Source organism: Impatiens glandulifera, chromosome 3 (assembly GCF_907164915.1).
Source record: "Impatiens glandulifera chromosome 3, dImpGla2.1, whole genome shotgun sequence".
NCBI lineage: Eukaryota > Viridiplantae > Streptophyta > Magnoliopsida > Ericales > Balsaminaceae > Impatiens > Impatiens glandulifera.
Genome location: NC_061864.1, coordinates 63599504 through 63622932, shown reverse-complemented (window position 1 = coordinate 63622932; position 23429 = coordinate 63599504). Strand labels below are relative to the sequence as shown.

Genomic DNA, 23429 nt, shown 5'->3' with positions numbered 1-23429 from the left:
AGTTATGGTACAATTGAGCTTATATACATGTTATTGAATTTGATTAAGATAGTATTATCTTTGATATCCTATTAGATGAAATGTTCTCTATAATTTAAAACATTCAGTCATTCAACAACAGGTAATTAAAGGACTTTCTTGTTCCAGTTAATTTTTTGTAATAGAGTGAGCTAAAATATGAGGAATGTAAAAAACAAAAAGATGTGACAATCATGAAATTCACTAATCTTAGATTTAAGGAAGTTAGTATATTGTATATCTTCAAAGATTTAGAATTATATTGATATGAAGTAACTATTCTGGTTTTCTAAAATTTTGATGTATAAAGAAATGGATTTTCAATCTGATTGCATCTATGGTGGGTTGATAAATTTTAACAGTATGAAGGCAGTGATTGAAAGATACAACAAAACTAAGGAGGGTGAACTACAATTGACAAATCAAACTTCTGAGACAAAGGTAATAATAACTTGTAACAAAGACACCATACTTTTTACAATTTGTAGACTATCCAATTATCATATTTTTGTAATTACTAAAGTTGTGTTCCTTGAATGTTGTAAATAAAGCATAATATTGTTTTTCATAGTTCTGGCAAAGGGAGGCTGCCACAATGAGGCAACAGATACAAATATTACAACAGAGGCAAAGGTAAATATCCCTACTTCTCAACCATCACAACATTTATGATCATGTTAGTATTTTATTGTAACAGTAATAGGTCAAATTCAGCATTACAATTGAAAACTTTATCACCCTCAAATGAGTTCATTTTTCAATATAATCATCAAATTGGAATTATTCTATAGTCAAATACAGGGTTAGGGGAGAAGAGAGGATTGAAATCAAATGAGTGACCAAGATGTAACTTCTTCATTCACTCATTACTTAATTGATTCCTCGCTTAACCCATCTCTATTTACAATCATACAAGGGCTACCTATGCTTTAATAACCAACATTATATGACAGTTTGGAAACGAAAATGACCTAAGCCTTTAGAGACGATAATCCAGTTTCATATACCAACCCACTTTTAACCTACTCTAGTAGTTACCATACTACTACTAGTTATCACAATTTTCTTCCCCAACTACTAACAAGTAACAGAGAACCTAATACCAAATACCTACAGGGTTATTTATGATCAACAGAATGTTAGCTAACAACAGTAAACCAGTACCCCCACAAATAGATCCTACAAACCAAGTAATAAACAGAATGGCTAAAAGTTTTTAAGTTTGCAGACAAATGATGGGTGAAGAGCTTTCTGGTCTAAGTGTCAGAGAACTACAGAATTTGGAAAACCAACTGGAGACAAGTCTTAGGTGTGTTCGAATGAAAAAGGTGGGTACTTCCAAGACCTTTCAATAGTTAACTTGGATTCCTAGATTTTACAACATGGACATCTAATGTCGTATTCTGTAGGACAAATCACTTCTTGATGAAATCCAAGAACTAAGCCATAAGGTATGTTCAGCTGATTTTATCTTATGTCAACTTAAGAGGTTAAATTTTGCATGATTTTCTTGTAGGGAAACCTCATTCATCAAGAAAATGTCGAACTGTGTAAGAAGGTAAACCTTTTATGTCGAAAAAATATGGAACTTTATAAGAAGGTATCTATTGATGCAAATACAAAAGCATACTAAGTTTGTGTATCTGAACTTTATAAGAAGGTATTCTATTGTGTATCTACTACCAAGAGACATAACTAAAAATGTTTTGTGTATCTGAATCCAAATCCAGAGAAAAAAATAAAGTATTTCCAAATGGGGACTTGAGAACAGGCCTCTTCCGCTTCAATATTATTAGATAACCTTTTTTTGTTTTGTTTTGTAAATCAGGTTTATGGAACAAGGAACAATAATGGAGCAAGTAAGAATGTTATTAGTCTAATCAGTCCAAGTCACGAAGAGGCATCACATACAGCAGTGACTCTCAAGGTTTGCAATCCTCAACAACATATCTATGATGCAGCAGCAGCCACAAAGTTGAGGTAACTTTGCAACAAAGAAATTCATTGATGTCAAACATTAGAAATAATTGGAATGTCCTTGACCTCAATATGAATGTCAAAATGAAGCAGATTACAATGGCATTAAGAGGAGATGCAATGACAAATAACTGGAGGAAACAGATTCTCACTGTGTCCCTATTATTTATAGTAAACTTGTGCTTCTACTAGAAAAATAAGTGATGTATGACAGGTCAACGTGAAGGAGAATTGTCTACTGTTCAGCATTAAGATTTCTAAGTGTGTAAGTCTTCTACAAAACTACTATGAATGATGTAACATTGGCACAATATAATAGAGATTAAATCATCCCAAATCAGGAGTTTCATGAATCGACACAGCACAAATAGTAAATTAATCATATCCTAGGTTTCTTGCATAAATAGTACATCATTCAGATAAGTAAGAGCATCAATTTTGTGAAGCATTTGAAGCAGTCCAAAGAAGCAAAAAAATGCAAACAATGATAAAAACTATCAGCCAACACTAATAAACTATGAACCATGAAATATTTTCAAATGTCTATATCAGCTAACTGTAATTTTAGAAAGCAAGTTCCTAATCATGTTGGGCTAGTTTGACATCTAATGAAACAACTCTATTATTATCCCTACTTTGTCTTTGAATTATTTGTGAATCCAACTTGAAGAAAAATCAACAAATTTTATTCACATTTTGCATATTGTGTACATGAGTATTTATACAATTTATCTAATCTTTTTAATATTCTATCAATTGAGTTTGGTCTAATTAAAATTAGCCATTTATTACTAAAAATACCCTAACCATGTATCAAATCTTCTTCAATAAAAACTTAACTGTCCTCCATTCAGGAAAGGGACGCAATCAAACTGACTAAAGAAATTCAAAAACAAACAAAAGAAAAGACATTTTTCTTCATTTCTCTTGAAATGAAGTTCTATTGATTGGCCTTTCTTCATTCCTTGGACTTCCTTGATCTCAAAATTCCCTTGGACTATTTTGGCCCATTACACAATCAATTTTGTGCCTTTTCCAACATGTTTTCCTTTGCATTAATCAATGTATTGAATATCCTTAGTTACAATTGAAAGTGGTCTTGTCAACAATCAAAAGATATGTTTGATGGTAGTTGCAGAAGGTAACTAAAAGACAAAAAAATAACAACTCACCAATATCAACTACTTCTCATTTCCCTGTATGTTGATTATATTCCTTGTCTCAATCCTTTACTAGGGATTCGACCATGGATTTCAACCTTAATTACCCATTATTTTATTGGGGATTCCATCTTATTCCATTCATCCCTCCTTACCACACTTATCTACACTATTAAAGTGTTAACTTCTTCATTTTTCCACATTTTATTTTAATGAAAATGCTAAGTTGCATAGATATGGGTTTGGGTATCGTTACGATACGACAAATGAGAAAAATATAAGACACGATACGTCTATGATATGTCAATTATTAAAAACATATAAATAGAGATTAATATAAATAGATATTCAATCCCCTCTTCTAGCCTAACGGTAATAAGTGGTGGATAATCACCCTAAGGTCTTGGGTTCGAGCCCGTCAGGCGGCAAGGTCTGCGCCTGGTTAAATGGATAAATATCTATTTACAATTTACAAACAAAAAACATAATCAATTATTATATTCATGATAAGTTATCAATATTGGTTTCATTACCAACATAATTTTCATCACAGAATAAAATTGTCTCCAATTCAAATTAATCAAGAAGCAACTTTGTAATTTTAAAGATAACAACACCATCCATGTTCATATAATCAAATACATTCGCTCTAACCACTCACATCTTACTTTCTCATTCGTAGTAATGTGGAATACTATATAAAAGATTAATATTATAGCAAACATACACTAAATCTTTCAGTCTTTGTAGTGTTAAAATGTTTATCTTCAATTAGTGTATGAAATTGTAAATGCTCAAATTTCTCTCACAAAAAAAAAGTTACTCAAATAGCTTTAAAGTTAATCTTTTTAGAGTTGGTGCAGAAGCACCATAAATAACCCATTACTGAGTTGAAAACATCAAACACCGGTCGTGCATTACATCATTATGAGAAAAATCACCAATGTCGACTGAAAAAAAGACAAACTCCTTATTGACACTTCTTCATTCAAATGAATTGAATTAATATTTTTTTATATGTTTTTTCCTTTAAACTTCGATGTCCCTTTGGGAAAAAAAATTAAGGGAAATAAGGAGTTTATATATTTTCAGTCGTAAAAAATGATACAATATGTGAATGATGTTTGATGTCTCAAACTAAATGGTGATTTATTTATTGTGCTTCTGCATCAATCATTCAAAATTTAGATTTAAAACTACTTTGTTATGTGTATGTTCACTATAATCTCCGTTTATAGTGAAGATATTGTGCATGTTCACTATAATCTTCGTTTTTCATATAAAAAGACTCCACATTACAACGAACAATAAAATAAATAATAAATGTTGGAACGAATGTATCTATGGAAATAAAGGTTGTTACTATCCTTAAAATTGTAAATTTGACTATTGATAAACTTAAATTAAAGACAATATAATATATTGATGAAAACAATGTTGGTGATTGACTATGTTTTATAATGATTTGGAGATAGAAATCTTATTATGACTTTAAGTCATGTAATTAACGTCTTGTTCATTGAGAACGAGACAGTCTACTAACGTGGCATATTCTGAGAAGTATGACACGAATTTGAAAGTCATTTGTTAGAATGTCACTCCATTAAAATGAAGTACAACACAAAACTATTAAACATTAATGGGTCATTAGTAAAGTCTTATTTTTAAACTTTATGTCTAAAAATATAGATGTCATATTCTTTGGCTTAATATTTATCAGGTCCTTTGCAAATCCGATACTTTTAGACTGAATTAACTTGGATGTGGCTAAGATTTGAGATAATTTTTTTTTTTCTGAATTCATGCTCGTTACAACTCATGATAAATTCATTCGAAATAAACACAACTAGAGGAAGTGATATTTTTTCATACGAAATCTACATTCCTATTAAATTATGTAGTAGAGAACACATTTTTCTTCCAAAATCTTGATACTCACACTTATCAAATAACAGTTATTATCATTTCTTTTTCAATAATGTTTCTCGACTTATGTAAAATAGGTAGCTTAAAACATTCAGGGTTAGTAAAGGAAGAGAAGTCATATCGTTGTTATCATTAGTGAGAAAAAAATTGATCATCCACAAAAACTGGTTTTCTAATTTGACTAAATCTAATAGTATATACTAAAATATGCTTAAACTTAATATCAGATCTCATTTCTATCAATGGAATAACTATATCAAAAAAGTATGACGTATAAACATTTCAATAAATGAGTGAAGTCCAATTCAATCACTTCAGAATATAACCGTTCTTGTTATGTTTCTATCACCGTCTTACAAGAGCACATAAGTACAGTTATTTAAGAGATTTATTGGATCGAAGGTTGGAATACCAGGAGATGAAGTATCCTTAATGCTATCCTTAATGCAAGACAATAACAACACCAAACACTTGCGGAAACGAAACGCAACCACAATATTTATAATGGTTTTTCCAAAACAGGCCTACATCCACTTTTGAAGCACAAGAAACTCAACTTTATTATAAGATTGTTATAGGTGTAATACAAAGATTCTCTCATAATGAAAGCTCACACAACTCACTAAAAATCGATGCTCTAAAGGCAAAGACTTGGCTTCTAAAGTGTCCGACTGCACTTTTAAATAAGTTCCAATTAGGTCAATATCAATATCTTGTTCAATCCCCTCGGAAATGAGAGATGGATATTAACCCTAAGTTCATGCGTCTGGTACTTAATTCGTTGTCTCATTTTTATCCCCTCTTCTAGCCTAGCGACAATAAGAGGTGTATATTAACCCTAAGTTCCTGAGTTTGTTAAATGATAAATGTGTTTGCGGGCTACATACTTAATCCGTTGTCCCGTTTTTTCAATATCTTCTCCAAAACTCTCAAAGAGACTTTCCAAAATATTCTTACCGTTTTTTCTAATTGTATTTCCATAACAAATGATCTAATTTTTTTTATGATAATTTAATTTGTTAATCAAAATTATACACCAAAAAATATATAGTTTTCTTTTGTTGAATATATATATCCTTGTACTAAGTTTGTATACCATGAATATACAATATTTGTAATATTGTTGTAGAATTATGAAATTAATTGCACTCAACATTTTGCTTTGTTTACACTCAACATGTTGTATTCTATGTCTATTAAATATTTGAATCTAATGTAAACTTAAAACTCATTATCTAAATAATATTTTCCCTCTCTCAAATTTTTACATGGTATCAGAGTTGCACGAGCCAGAGCAAGTGCCAAACAAAAGCCACTCCTCTAACGAAGTGAATGGATTAAAATCAGTCAAATTGAAAGAATGACATCAACATTTTTATCTCCTCGACAACATCCTCTCCGCTCTCATAACTGCCCAAGGCTTTTTCTTTTAGACGACTGTCATTCTCACCAAAACCCTTCCCAAGGAATTTCGAAGAACTATGTGACAAGTTAGATACTTTCAATATCTTTTACCCAAGTGAAATGTATAATTATGCAATTACTTGCCCTCAATATGTTGCTTTGTTTACACTCAACAATTTTACCTTTATCACACTCAATATCCTTTAAATATTTAATTTCATGTAAACTTAAAACTCACTATCTAAATAATATTTTTCCCCTCTCAAATTTCTACAATTATAAATCCATTCTCAACATCGGAGCCACCCAACCAAGGTAGCCCAGTAATAAGACTCGTCTTAAGAGACAAAAAAAAAAATGACAGGTTCAATTCCATCAGGAAGCGCTTTGAGTTTAAACGGGAACCATAATTGTGGGGTGTCGTACTAATTCTCCTTTAATTTTCAAAAAAAAAACATCGGAGTCCACTATTCTTGGATAATCTCTAAAAAAAAATGCACATAAGGAGAGCTATTTAAGAGATTTATTGGATATTTCAATAAGAAAATAGATCCGCTATTAAATTTAATTTTTTTTGATAAATGGATAATTATTCGAAAACTTTTTCTCACTGATGATACAACAAATCATCAATGACATGACTTATCTTTACTAACCTTACCAAATAACCCTGAAGTCGTAGAATAAGATATCTACATTTTTTAGTCGTAGAATAAGATATCTACATTTTTTTTGACAGAGTTCAAGAATGATTACTGACAACACCAATAATGCTTAATAGTTGTGTGGTGCTTAAATGCATTGACATTCAACTTCGACTCATACTTCTCTATATGTTGCGTTAGTAAATTGTCTTGTTGACAATAAACAAAACGTTAAAATACATGACTCAAAGTCATATAATAAAATTTTTATCACCATAAAATTTATATAAGGATGAATATGAGTTTCTATCTCTTTATATGAATAATAAATTTATATATTTTTTTAATAATTGGTGTATGATAAACATATTGTGTCTTATATTTTCAAAAATTGACATATCTGTGTCGTATCTGATACAATACCCCGTACCCGTATGATACTTGTATCGTATACGCTAAAACAATGTATCGTAAGTATTAAAATGAAAAAAAAAACTTTGAAGGACTTCAAAATTTAACTTAATTACAAATCTCTTTTTCTATTCTCTATAGCCATAAACTCTAAACACGCAACTCATCTTTTATGGGGTCTCCGTCCTCCGTATCAAATCCGGAGAGAGAAAGAAAGATGGGTTACGAGTTAGAGGGTTAGATCTTATGGCGGCAAAGAAAAAAAATATTATAATTAAGTTAAATTTTGAAATCCTTCCAAAAAAAAAAAATCATTTTAATATTTTTTTTTTAAAATTTACCCAAAAACATATTAAAGTCGTATCCGAACCATATCGGATTAGTCAACCCTACAAAAAGTCAACGATACTTGTTTTGACGTATCCAATACACATATTGCCGTATCGTATCCGATACTCAAAAAAAAAATTGAAGTATCCTTGCAGCACAAGATATACCTATTAAAAGACCAATTTGAGGTAATCCATGTATTTCAAATCTCTCATAAGATGATACTAAAGCAATTCAAAACTCTCATCCAAATCCTAAAGGTCAGAAATTCTTTAGCAATCATCTAGAATATTATATTTCAGTTCATAGGATATTCGGAAAATAGTGCAAGTGTTGTAAGGTGGTAATTGTAAGGAGGATGAACCAAATCTTTATGCCCCAAAAGGTCATTCAGGTTATAAGCAATCAATCGTAATTCCGTTGTGGGCATCATAGAACAAGGGAACTACTAAAGGTCTCGAATTATAGTGAAGTAAATGAGAAAAATAAAGTCATAATTTACGAGATCATAGGCATTGCGAAAGGAAGTCTACCAATCCACTATCACGATATGATTCTATCTAGATATGATTCTTAAATGGAGGCAACTACAACTCTCTCTCATTGCAAATCACTTATGGAAAAAGTAAAGAACTCGATACTTGAGAGTTAGTCAAAAGTGTCACAATGAGTATCATCAGGTATTGGTCCCCACTTCATCATACCAAAAATAAATTATGAAACAGTTAGAACCAAATTATGAGTTGCTTCATATGGTCAAATTTGACCGTGGTGGCAAGAAGGTCAAATGGTTAACGCTTGTACGCCAAAAAAGAGTCAAGATTGTACGGAATGAAACAAAGTTTTTAACATCAAGCATTTTTGGTTATTACCAAGAAGCAATACTCTTTATGGGTTAAATGAGTTCTCGAAATGTCATAATCACTGAAAAAGATAATAAATACGAGAGAATATTCATTATAGGTATCATAGCAATTAACGTGTTTTTTATTCTTATAGGCCTGTATATAAATGAGAAAGGTCTCGCAAATTATAGTGAAGTAAATGAGAAAAATAGTCATAATTTATTTGATCATAGGCATTGCGAAAGCCAGTCTACCAGTCCAATATCTCGATATGATTCTTTCATGTCCACAATTTCGACATGATTCTTTCATGGAGACAACTACAACTAACTCTCTCATTGCAGACCACTTATTGAAAAAGTAAATAACTTGATATTCGATTGGGAGACAAAAAAAGTTGTTATATGTAGTTAGAATTGAGCTAGTCAAAAGTATCTCCATGAGCATCTAAGTATTGGTCCACACTTTATCGTACCAAAAAAAAAATATGAAATAGAGAAAAAAAAATTATGAGTTGTTTCATATGTGGCAAGTTTGACCGTGGTGGCAAGAAGGTCAAATGGTTAGACGTCTGTAAGCCAAAAAATAGTCAAAAATTGTACTGAAACAAAGTTTTTAACATAAAAGTATTTTTTGGTTATTACCTAGAAGCAAGACTATCTATGGGTTAAATGGGTTCATTGATCTGTATATTCATAATGATACCATGAGCACTTTAAGACGTTCCCAAGATATGTTCGATATTGATGAAGGAGAGTCGAATGTTTAAAACAATTCCTATTTCGAACGAAATGTCATGGTCATTGAAAAAGATAATGAATACGACTCTGAGTATGTTGGAAAGATGATTGAATAGAAGAGATGAAAAATATTCATATTTTGCATGAGTCATAGTCTAATGTCAATCCATATGCCTCAAAATAAAGTCTAAAACATAACAATCAAAAAAGACCACAAGTGTTCGAGTATAAGGAATTTCCATGATAGGTAATGATTTGAGATTTTACGAAGAGGGGAAGAAAGAAGACACATCCTCGCACACACGCAAGTCATCGCCTTTGTAACGGGAGACGCGAAGCTCAAAACTGAAAAAAATTGAAGAGTGGGAAATTATGCTCCCGCAAAGCTTGGGATGCACTCCGAACTCACGAACATATTGTTGATTGACACAATGTCGTGTGGTCTACCAAAGTCGCACGAAATATTGTTTTATATTTTGGTTGCGTGCTGTAAGAGGCTCGTAACAAAAGATAAAATCAACAAGTTCATGGTTATTATATCCAATGCACATTGTCTCATGCACAACATAGATGGATATAATTGACCATCTCCTTGGAAACTGTCCATTCACAATCTATATATGAAGCAAGTTAACCACATCTATGTGTTTGGTTAACTTCCTAGAAGATTGGCACATTATTTAAGAATGAATAGCTATAAAAACTAGAAAAGCCATAAGCAACATGTTTGTAGTTAACGTCCTTAAGGGTACCTTTAAAGCTATATATTGTATCAAATCTGATCAAAAAGAAATGCAAGAATCTTTTCAGGAGTTAAACGGACAAACGAACAAATTTGGTGGGATATTCAAACCGATGTGCACGACATCAATCGAACATGGAGAAAAGTCCCAATCACCAACAGAACTAGAAAATTGTCAAAGCCTAAGTATTGATTATGCCGAAGTCACAAAAATTATCCAATGTGACACGAGATAATTATATTCACTTTATGTATTATTTTTAACATCCCAATGTAATTGATTAATTCCGTTTAATTCTATTATAATTATATTGTTTCCATATTTCAGGACATTTTTACTGAAAGATGTACAAGTCATTTTTTCAAAAAAAAATAATAATAAAGAATAGCAGTGTTGCCATTGATAGAATAATAGGAAAGCAAAAAAGTTTGAAATGACTGAAAATAAGGCCGGGACATATTCCTTCAGGCATAATGTTAGAATAGATGAGAATCATATATCCTTGGGACACTAACAATAAATTTGCATGGTGAAAGGTAAAATCAACAGTTATTTCAAGTAAAATTGAAAATAAAATAAAACCACCAAAAACAAAGATTGCACACATTTTTCAGTAAAACATATCAACAAGATCAAGAATTTGCATTTTAAATGCTCTCTACACCTTGAAACTCGATACAAATTGTTAATAGTAATTTTTTAAGGTAATTCAATGGCCTAAAATAAGTATTCATGCTCATGTACTGATTAGGTATATTGGTAACCAAAACAGATAGTTTGCCACTAAGGTTTCAGAATTCTACTACCTTCAGAAGATAACAGGAAATTGGACGATATTGAACATTACATACCTGTTGTTACTGAAATATGCAATTCTGAACATACAGTCCTCCATCTCTAGTTCTCAAATTAGAGAGAATATTCCGTGAACATAGAACTTCCAAGCCGAAGAACTAGCAATCAGTTTACAACAGAAGAGATCAGATAGATACAAAGTACGATTAACATCAACAGTCAACACTCAACAGTTACTTCATTGTCTATAGATGAAATAAGTTGAAAGAGCAAGGGATTATCAATAAAGACCCACACAAGACGGCCATAAATAGTGAATACAGATCAATCATTAGTGAATGAAACTTCGAGACAGTGTGTACAACAACACTCGCAGATAGATCGTATGACATAAAAAGCATCACAAGATGAATTCTGATTTTACTTCCAGAACAATTGTGCATATCGATCCGATAATTTTACCACATGATGAGTTTAAAGAGAAATGAAATATCACTAAAATCCCACACACAACGCCAGAACTAGTGAATACAGATCAATCAATAGTGAATGAAACGTTAGAAACAGTGTGTAAAACAACACTCAGCAGTTGGATCATATGACATAAAAAGCATCAAACAAGATGTACGCATATTTTACTTCAAGAACAATGTGATAATACGATCAACTTGCATATCGAACCGATAATTTCATTGCTTCAAAGAAATCAAACAACAACATGATGAGTTGAAAGAGCAATGAAATATCACTAAAATCCCACACACAACGCCAGAACTAGTGAATACAGATCAATCAATAGTGAATGAAACGTTAGATACAGGCAGTTAGATCGTACGACATAAAAAGCATCGAACAAGATGTACGCATATTTTACTTAATACGATCAACTTGCATATCGAACCGATAATTCCATTGCTTCAAAGAAATCAAACAACAACATGATGAGTTGAAAGAGCAAGGAAATATCACTAAAATCCCACACAAGATGCCAGAAATAGTGAATACAGATCCATCAATAATGCATGAAACGTTAGAGACTGTGTAAAACAACAATCTCAGTTAGATCGTATCACATACAAAGCATCGAACAAAATGAACACAGATTTTACAACAATGTGACAATACGATCAACTTGCATATATAATTTCATTGCTTCAAAGAAATCAAACAACCACATGATGAGTTGAAATAGTGAATACAAATCAATGTAAAACAACACTCTCAGTTAGATCGTATGACATAAAAATGATTGACGCAGATTTTACTTCAAGAACAATGTGACAATACGATCAACAACGTGGATATCGAAGCGATAATTTCATCTCTTCAAGGAAATCAAACGACACGATGAGTTGAAAGAGCAAGAGAATTACCAGTGAAGCAGCAAAAAGGCTGTTGTAAGAGTCCATGACGTGATAAACAAGATTCGTCAAGCTTTCATGAAGGCGAAAGACTCATTACTGTAGAGGAGAATGGAGAATATAGAAAGCAGAGGTTGAGTGATGAGAGAGATGGTGGAGAAATTGGAGAATTCTGGAACGAACTAGATGACGCTTTTTTCTCCAACAACAATAAAAAGCAAGTGATTGATTAGGTGTAGATAACTTCCTAGGGTTTCGAATTACCGGCAACTTTTATGGGGACCAGCTGCCATGGCGGGCAGCGGATTTGTTAATGGAATCAAATTTAATTAAATAATCAAAAGGACTCGGCTATATACTCGTCGGCTGGAATGAGCCGGTCGCTCAGGCTTCGGCTTCTATCTTGGTTAATGACCCTAGTTCATCAATATATATATTTTGGTTAATAATCATCGATATCTCTTTTGTTGGCTAACGGTAACTTTAACCCACTAAGGTAGTCAAATGACCACTTCCCAGTTTTCGAACGAAAATAATAACCTCGTCGTGTTACGCGACGAAACTCCAATTCGTTGAGTGCGTCGTCGCGTACTGTCTGCCGTTGGGAGATGCGTTCGTACCGTCGCGTCACATCACGCGACGGGATATTTTCGTCATAATACAAGGGAAATGGTCATTTCCACAAGTTTTATTGAGAGCTGGTCATTTCCCCAAACAAGGGCTTTATCAAGGTCATTTCATCAAATTTCTCCATGTAGAGTGTCATGTTAGTTCTCCGTTAATTCTAAAAATAAATGATAACTTTTATGTATTTTTGTCATCTTTATAACCCACCATTGTAACTCAGTGGTAAGAGTCGACTTAAAAGACCAAAATGGCACGGGTTCGATTTCATTTGAAAATACCTTTAGTTGAAACGGGGACTGGTTGTGAGATATCATGTTAGTTCTCCGTCATTCAAAAAAAAATAATAAAATATAATATTCCTTCTAAATTTAACTTGTTATAAATTCTGGATATTTTTATTTATATATTTTCTTTTTTATTAAAAATTAAATAAAATTAATTTTAAAATAAATAGAACACCACCAATAGAATTTTCTTAAATTGAAAAAAGATTAACATAGTAAAGATATGTAGTAATAGGGTCGAGAGTACATCCGGTTACTTCGATCCATATTTCTTAACAACTACCGAAAGACTCAGATATCACTCACTGAATTTCAGTTATACTCCAAAACAGAGCTGGCCCCGAGTTTTGAGCTGCCCCACTTAGAAAAAAAGTAAATTTCTCTTTGATACCCTAGATCTAATTTAAAAAAAAAAATTGATAAAATTTGAAATAACCAAATAAAAATTTTAACTTTGATATTAAATCATTGTGCTTTACATTTATGTTTAAAAAACAATAAATTTTAACTAATGGTTTAATAAATTGGTTGTCATAGTCCGAGAATTTGCTGAGCCTTACTCTAAGGCCGAAAGAATACTTCAAATAATTATCACCACACGACAATGCAGAAGAATGTGAGAGGCTAATTCAAACCTCCGTAAGCACATTCGACAACTACTCATCATATTATTATAACAGGTAAACTTATTTATTTTTATAAAATATAAATTAAATATATATATATATATTAATGATGTTATATGTTTAATTAAATTTATTAATATTCGGTATAAAAATACAAATATTATATCATTATATCATCTCATTTTTCAAACCCATCAAATTATAATAATTTAGAATTAAAAATTGCGATGCAATTGTAATAAGTTTATTTTTGTTTGTATATCAAATTTGAAGCCATATAATAGCAGGATCCGAAACAAGCCGATCCACGCCGTGAAATGAAGCCGGGGATGAAAAGAGCATATGTGTCGAGTAGAGGATTGGCCACGTCTACCTGATGATTATTTTAAGGATTATACACAATAAATAATTCGGGAAACAAGCAAGTTTGCATTAAATAATAATAAAAAACAAGACACGTACTAATGTCTCTATATTCAAGGCATCTCATAAAGCACATTGAAAAAAATTAAGCAAGTTGATGTCTTTTTTATATAGTCTATAAAGTAAGAGAAATATTATACAATAAGTTGATAAACTAATAGTCGACGTGAATTACGAATTAGTTAAAGCCTAACAAATGATTGTAATTATTGTGAAGTACAAATATATTTTTGCAAATGGTATAAGCTATTTTCTTTTGATTCATTCGATAGTAACATTGGATAACATCGGGAGAAAGAAAGTGTAATAAATAATCTACCATTTTATCCCTTCTTCTAGCCTAGAAGTAAAAGGAGATGAATATCCCAAGCTTCCTTGAAGGTTCCGTCGAACTTGTCAGACAAAAAATTCCGCTTACCTGATTAATTGGTTAAGTGAATTTGCGAGTTAAGTACTTAACTCGAGAAAATTAATCACATTTTGAAGGAAAAGTGAAACCCAATATTCTAAAAAGAATAATGTCCCCTTCTATTTTGAATTTTTTTAGTTTTTATATAGGAATTCATTTTACAAATCTTTCATTGACAAACTTCTTTATCTTTTAACCTTGATGTTTGGACACATGTTAATATAATGGTAGATATATACGGGAAAGCTTTAGAAGAATGTTGTCATAAAAAAAAAAAAGTAAATTTCATTTTTTTTAAATAGTCTCTGGATTATTAAGATGTTATTTCAAGTTAAGAAATGAATATTTTGAAATCTATATTAGTTTTGCTTCACTTAATTTCAATCATAGTTTTATATGTTCATTTGGATAAAACGAAAGAGAAAAACTGTATAGAAGTTATATGGATAGTTTAGGTGGGTGTTATGCACATCCTTAAATAAAATCTTTAAATAAAAGTTATTATAGGTGTGTTTGGTAATCCTGAAATTGGCATTGGAATTGGAGAGTTCAATTTTAATTTTTATGTTTGTCAGACACTTTAATATTAAGAATTAAAATTGAAATTAAAATTTTAATGAAATTCAACATAGTGTAATTTGATATTCTCAATTTCAATCTTTTTAGGTCGGAATTGTAATTCCAAATTAACACGCTTTTCACGTTTTTGATATGTTAAACACGATTTTCACACATTAAACATGTTTAACACGTTTTTCACATATTAAACACGTTTAACACGTTTTTAACACGTTTTTACACATTTAACATGTTTTCATGTTTTTGGCACGTTTAACACGTTTTTGACATGTTTAACACGTTTTGACACATTTAACACGTTTTTCACATTTTGGCACATTTTGCACGTTTCACAAGTTTTTCACATATTTGACACGTTTAACACGTTTTCACATTTTGACACATTTAACACGTTTTTAACACATTAAATACGTTTAACACGTTTTTAACACATTAAATACGTTTAACACGTTTTTTACGTTTTTGACACGTTTACCATATTTTTGACACGTTTAACACGTTTTGACACGTTTAACAAGTTTTTCACATATTTGGCACGTTTTTGATACGTTTTCATGTTTTTAACACGTTTAAAACGTTTTTAACACATTAAACACGTTTAACATATTGTTGACACGTTTCACATGTTTTTTACGTTTTTGACACGTTTGATACATTTTTAACACATTTAACACGTTTTGACACGTTTAACACGTTTTTAACATGTTTAATACGTTTTTCACGTTTTGGCATGTTTAACAAGTTTTTCACTTATTTGGCACGTTTAACACATTTTTTTATATGTTTAACATGTTTTTACGTTTTTGACACGTTTAACACGTTTTTAACACATGAAATATGTTTATCGTGTTTTTGGCACGTTAAACACGTTTTTGACACGTTTAACACGTTTTTGGCACGTTTAACACAGTTTGGTATGTTTAACACATTTTTGGCACGTTTAACACGTTTGATAAATTTTGGCACATTTACCACATTTTGACATGTCTAATACATTTTGGCCCGTTTAACATACTTGTGACATGTTTAAAACGTGTTAAATATGCCAAAAATATGTTAAACATGCCAAAAACGTGAAGAACGTGTTAAATGTGCCAAAAATGTGTTAAACAATTGTCAAAATGTGTTAAACGTACCAAAAACGTGTTAAACGTGTAAAAAATATGTAAAACATGTCAAAAACGTGTTAAATGTGTGAAAAAAATGTTAAACATGTCAAAAACGGGTTAAACGTGCAAAATACGTGAAAACGTGCCAAAAATATGAAAACGTGTTAATCTTATCAAAACTTGTGAAAAACATGTTAAATATATTAAAAATATCAAAAACGTGTTCAATGTGCCAAAAAAGTGAAAAACTTGTGAAAAACATGTTAAACATGCCAAAACATGAAAAACGTGTTAAACGTGTCAAATGTGTGAAAAATGTGTTAAACATGCCAAAAACGTGTTTAACGTGCCAAAACATAAAAAACATGTTAAACGTGTGAAAAACGTATTAAAGATGTTAAACTTGCCAAAAACGTGAAAAACGTGCTAAACTTGTCAAAACGTGTGAAAAACATGTTAAACATATTAAAAATGTTAAAAACGTGTTAAACATATCAAAAACGTGTTAAATATATCAAAAACGTGTTAAACATATCAAAAACGTGAAAAACATGTTAAACGTGTGAAAATGTGTTTTAAGTGTGAAAACGTGTTAAACATATCAAAAATGTGTTTAAACGTGAAAAAAACGTGTTAAACATGTCAAAAACGTGTTAAACGTGTTAAATATGTCAAAAATGTGTTAAACATGTCAAAAACGTATTAAACATGCCAAAAATGTGAAAACATATTTAAGAAGAAGTTAACATTTTAAACCGATATTTTATTTTACAAACATAGAAATTGAAATTGGAATTGAATTACAATTCTATCATTTTCCCAAACATAGGAATTTGAATTGAATTGTAATTCAATACCAATTCTCATGGAATTGGAATTAGAATTTTAATGCCAATGCTAATTCCAATTCCAATTCCAATTCTCCCTCATCAAACACACCCCTTAGTATTAACCAATTAAACTAAATTATTTTTTTTATTAATTATAATACAACATTATTATATATTTTTAATATAACATAAAATATATAAATAGTTTTTAAGCTTGAGCATACTAAATTCTGGCGCTTCCTAGATATAAGGTAATTTAAACTTTGATTAAGGATTTCTAAACTCATTGAATATAATTAAACTAAGGTACGAGATTCTTTGGAATAGAATATCTATTTACAACGTATAGTTTGGATTAATGAGTTTGAAAAAAATATTATAAATTTATTTAAAATATTTGTTTTAATATTATTATAAATAAGTTAATATTATAAAATATATTTTAATTATATATATATATATATATATTAACAAATTTAATTACATTTTTTCGTTTAAATTAATTTAGCTGGCTATGAATACAGTAACCAAACAAATGCAAGAAATAACAGCCCATGGACATTCCCAATCAATAGTCTCTTCTTCAATGAAGAATGTTTGGGGCATTATTGGGCCCAAACACATCTTTGGGCTCTCAAAGTTTACAGCTCAACTAGTTCTCTTGGCCCATTGTCAGTTTGGGTATTTTTAAAATAATTATGAATTATTTAAAAATTATTGACTATGGGTGATTTAAAAAAATATATTATTTTAAAGAAAAATATTTAAAGAGTATTATATATAATGATAAAATATATATATTTTTATTTTTAAATAAAAAATATTTTAATCAATAAGTTAAATAGTTTAAAATATGTTAAGAACTCTTAAAATTTCAATCTAATATATTTAACTTTTATATGCAAATAACATAACAATTACAGGCCTAGTAATTCCCATTCCGAATACTTTTAAAAAAATCATAATATAATGTAATTTTAATTAACAGACAAGTCCCATAAGTTTATAATATATATGATCATTGATCCTATTTTCTTTTGTTTGTTTTGGAAATTTAAATGTGTATAAAGAAATAAACTTGTACATTTAAATTACAAAAATAAAATTAAAAGAAATGATGCATGGGACAATTTGGAAGACCCATATACAAAGTTTTGCATATGTTTCTTAACCCATATATATTCTATGCAAGGAATGTTGTCTTCACAAAACTTTTGTTATTTATTTTTATTTTTTCTTGGTGATTTTTGATTTGTTAGTATTCTTCAATACATAAAACTAGGTGGGTAAGCAAAAGTGACATAACTATTAAAATTTAATAAAATTAATCTAAATAAATTGAAAAACAACTAAATCAATTAAATAGCTGACGATAAATCGCTCAACCGAACTCAATGTTTGTCGGTTTATGGCGGTAATTCTGTTCAACTAAACTATTTTTATTAAAACTAACATGTATCTTTTGCATTTGCACGAGTAATAATATAAAAAATTATGAAAAATATATTACGGTAAAATAGTTTATGGGCGAGTCAACCCACAATCCGACACAAATATCCATTTACTCTCATATATATATTCAAATTAATCACAGCTCTCAAACCGGCAATATGGACGCTTTAAAAATTAAGCATCATTATATATATATATATATATATATATATATTAGTTAGTTAAAAAGTTGAACTTATATGGTTAAAATGTCATGCGTTCATCAAATTTGGTGTTGAATTTAAAATATAAAGTGTTATTAGCTTATTTGGTTAAATGGTTGTACTTGTTTTGTTAGGTTGCAAATTTGAACCATACTTATAACATTTTTCATTTTATTTTTAACCGTTTTAAGTTTATGGGCGGGTCAACCCACAATTCGACTCAAATATTCATTTACTCTCACATATATATCCAAATTATCCACAGCTCTCGACCCGGCAAGTCGAACACTTTAAAAATTAATCATCATTATATATATATATTAGTTAGTTAATAAGTTGAACTTATATTGTTAAAATGTCCCGCGTTCATCAAATTTAGTGTTGAATTTAAAATATGAAGTGATATTAGCCTAGTTGGTTAAAAGATTATACTTGTTTTGCTAGGTTGCAAGTTCAAACCATAACTATAGCATTTTTAATTTTATTTGTAACCGTTTTAATTTTATAAGCGGGTCAACCCACAATCCGACCCAAAAATCCATTTACTCTAACATATATATCCAAATTAACCACAGCTCTCAACCCGGCAATCATGACACTTTAAAAATTAAGCATCATTATATATATATAGACCAGTTAGTTATAAAGTTAAACTTCTATTATTAAAATGTCCCACGTTCATCAAATTTTGTGTTAAATTTTAAATATAAAATTTTATTAGCCTAGTTGGTTAAAGGGTTGTTTTTGTTTTGTTTGATTGCAAGTTCGAACTATGCTTATAGCATTTTTAATTTTATTTTTAACCGTTTTAAGTTTATTGGCGGGTCAACCCACAATCCGACCCAAGTATCTATTTACACTCACATATATATCCAAATTAACCACAAATCTTGACCCGACAATCCGGACACTTTAAAAATTAAGCATCATTATATATATATATATATATATATATATATATTGATTAGTTAGTTAAAAAGTTGAACTTATATTGTTAAAATGTCTCGCGTTTATCAAATTTGGTGTTAAATTTAAATTGTAAAGTGTTATTAGCATAGTTGGTTAAAAGGTTGTTCTTATTTTGTTAGGTTGCATGTTCGAACCATACCTATAACATTTTTAATTTTATTTTAACCGTTTTAAGCTTATGGGCGGGTCAACCCACAATCCGACCCAATTATATATTTACTCTCACATATATATCCAAATTAACCACAACACTCAACTTGGCAATCTGGACACTTTAAAAATTAAGCATCATTATATATATAATTTAACTATAATCAAAATTTATATTTAAATATCTCTTAATAATAAGTTCTCAAAATACTAAAATATAATACATGTTTCAAAAATATACAATAATAATAATAGAATACTTTTCATGTTTGAAAAAAAGAAAAATTATTTACGACTAAATCTATTTATATGTATATTTTTATTATTATTCTTACCATTTATTTTAAAACAAAATTTTATGTATATTTGTATTATTTAACAATAAACGATAGAGCACGAATAAAACTCACCGAACCGATCTTTTAACCAACTAATAAATTGAAATCGACGATCCGAGAATTTTTTAAATTGACATGAATAATTTGATTTAAATTTCGATGTAACTTCGGTGTATAAAGTGACCAAATTGAACCGCTTACTTCTATATAACACATATTTCATTTTGCCATTAGTGTATATTTTAAGATTTCTCAAAAGCTATTTTTTTTTATTTGATTAGTTTATAAAAAAGTTATGACTTATTATTCATTAGTTCTTTTCTTCAAAATCTTTTGACCAATAGCCATTGGACTTGTGAATATTTTCTTTTCATTTAACCTCAAATTTCTTTCTTCACAACGACCCACTCATATTTTATAAGCTTTTGTCCCAACACTACAAGAAAATGAGTTATTGTCTGCACAACAACCCACAACCCACTTAAAATGTATTATAAGATATGTATTGTATATTGAAGTCAAATAATGTCCTGGCAATCCAAATAAGACAATTATAACGTTTGTAAGCCAAATAAGACTAATTAATTGCATTTGTAGTAAAAGTTAGACAAGTAGTCTATAAACAACATAAATCAACAACTTGATTAGCATCTATTTGATCTTAGTCTAATAGTAGAGATTTCGGTTGACTTCTTCTTCATCACTTGAGATCCCATGTTACCAAAGGGTTCGGTGCCCTCACAAGAAGAGTGTGGTGCCCTCACAAGAAGAGTGTGGTACCCTCACAAGAAGAGTGTAATGATGATGAAGAAAATAAAAATATATTTTTATCCCTCTCCGTGAGAGGGTACCCTCTCACAAGAAGAGAGTAATGCTCCCTTCTTGTGAGAGGACACAAAGGGAACACTGAGCCCTTTTGGTAACAAAGGATCCCAACTGCTTCTTCATACAACACAAGATGATGATCAAGATATGGATTGGTCTTGTTATGGTTAGTTAAATGTGGTTGTAAAAAAAAAAAAAAAAAATCAAAATCTATGTTTAACATATTCAGGATATTAAGCAAAACAAAATAGCTTGGAATTTAGATGGTGTTGAAATTTTTATTTTAGACTTTTAGGGATTGTACTCTAAACGCCTTAAGTTTAAGTATCATTAATCATAATCTTCGGATGTTTGTGTTAATTTTCTTTAGAGATTAAACTGACTAGCTAGGGGAAAGAGAGACTAAAGTTGTTTAGCCGATTTGATATAAATGTAAATGAAAGATTCAATGGAACACATCTTTCAAAGTGGAATTTAGAATCCACTATCTTTTCCTTTTCAATGAAATAGATCAACCATTTCATATTGCCCAACTTAAGGTGAATATCTTCCTAATAACCAAGTTTAGGTTTAATGGTTAGTGGTAGAACATAGTTACTCATGTTTTTATTATCATAAACTTGAGTTTTCACATTTGAATTATTTAAAAAAAATAATTTAGCTATATTATTATTTTTATGTTTGATAATTGACTCAATTAATATTTGTGGTTCGAACTTGGATCGCTTGGAATAAATGATGTTCGAATTTTAAATTGTGTCATATGAGACTACCAAACTTTGGATTGTGTCTTATGAGACTATTAAACTTTAAATTGTGTCTCATTGAACTATCACAATTTTAGTCATGTTTTTTCTTAAAAAAGAAACGAATGTCCGTCTTCTTGTTTTAATGTAATATTTTTATTTTATTAATTAGTTTATTACATTTATAAAAACAACAATTCTCATTCTTTGACTTTTTCCCAACTAGCTAGTCTCGCATTTTTTTTACATTCAAACTGCATTCGATAGTTTAGAACGCGTATATCTTAAAAAGTATTTAATTTAAATTTCAAATGTTAGACCGTACACAATATTATGCCGTTTCAAATTTAAAAAAAAAAATACTTAATTTAAAAGAACGTTCAAAATGTCTGTAAATATTATCGAATTTATAAACGTGACAAATTAATTAAAAAACGGAAGTGATACATTATAATAAAAAAGAGATGTTTTTGTCTATTTTAACCAAAAAAAAAAATTAAAATTGTGATAATCGAAATTCTTTTACCTTGTTCAAGCAATCTTGGTTGAAAACAATACAAGTTGAGTAATTGGGGAAATTTGAGGAAATGACCCTCTACGGATGGTGCAGGCACATAATTTTAATAGCGCTGGTGACCCTTTTTTTTAATGACAATTATACCCTTGCGTAACGCAACCGATTTTTTTTTTAATTTTTTTTTCGTCTCGCGGTTGCGTGACGCACCTGGAGTTGCGTGACGCGATTGCGTAACGCAACGGGGGTTGCGTGACACGATTCGTAACGCAACGGGGGTTGCGTGACGCGATTGCGTAACGCAACGGGGGTTGCGTGACGCGATTGCGTAACGCAACGGGGGTTGCGTGACGCGATTGCGTAACGCAACGGGGGTTGCGTGACGCGATTGCGTAACGCAACGGGGGTTGCGTGACGCGATTGCGTAACGCAACGGGGGTTGCGTGACGCGATTGCGTAACGCAACGGGGGTTGCGTGACGCAACTGGGGCATTTTCGTCCAAAAAATTTCATAATTAAATTTTTTTGAAAAATAATAAAATAAAAAATTACGTCACGCAACCTGAGGATGCGTGACGCAATAGGGACATTTTCGTCAGAAAAAAAGGAGTCACCAGCGCTTTTAAAATTATGGGCCCGCACCATCCATAATTAGGACTATCTGGAGGGTCATTTCCTCAAATTTCCCAGTAATTGAGCCTTTGATCGTTAGGCCCAAATATAAAAAGGAGTTATTCTATTGAGAAATCCAAAAGTCATTCACAAAATAGGATTATCCATGGCTAGCCTAACAAGTATGGTCACATTTAAAAAATAAAAAAATCTTCAAGAAATTATTTGTACGTCCGATTGACTGCGCCTTTATCTCCCCCACAATAACTTAAGGCCATGATTCATTATGATTTTTCTAGAGCCACCCTTTGAGGTGTCTTTTCTAAATATGGTCCATAATTTTACCCTTTTTATATATAAAATAATCATTTAGCACTAA

At 30.4% G+C, this 23429-nt stretch overlaps 1 protein-coding gene and 1 long non-coding RNA gene across 2 annotated transcripts; one reads left to right on the top strand and one right to left on the bottom strand.

The window, feature by feature from the left end:
* The first annotated feature begins 306 nt into the window (after positions 1-306).
* On the top strand, positions 307-1651 carry LOC124930615 (MADS-box transcription factor 27-like). Its single transcript, XM_047470944.1, has 5 exons — positions 307-459; positions 590-651; positions 1247-1346; positions 1428-1469; positions 1535-1651. The coding sequence occupies exons 1-5, from the start codon at positions 319-321 to the stop codon at positions 1649-1651; spliced, it is 462 nt and encodes a 153-aa protein (XP_047326900.1). The 5' UTR covers positions 307-318.
* Positions 1652-10774: 9123 nt separating this feature from the next.
* LOC124928768 lies at positions 10775-12612 on the bottom strand. Its single transcript, XR_007098589.1, has 2 exons — positions 12367-12612; positions 10775-11151 (listed from the first exon to the last, which is right to left on the bottom strand). It is a non-coding gene; the product is annotated as an uncharacterized LOC124928768 (long non-coding RNA).
* Between the last annotated feature and the right edge of the window lie 10817 nt (positions 12613-23429).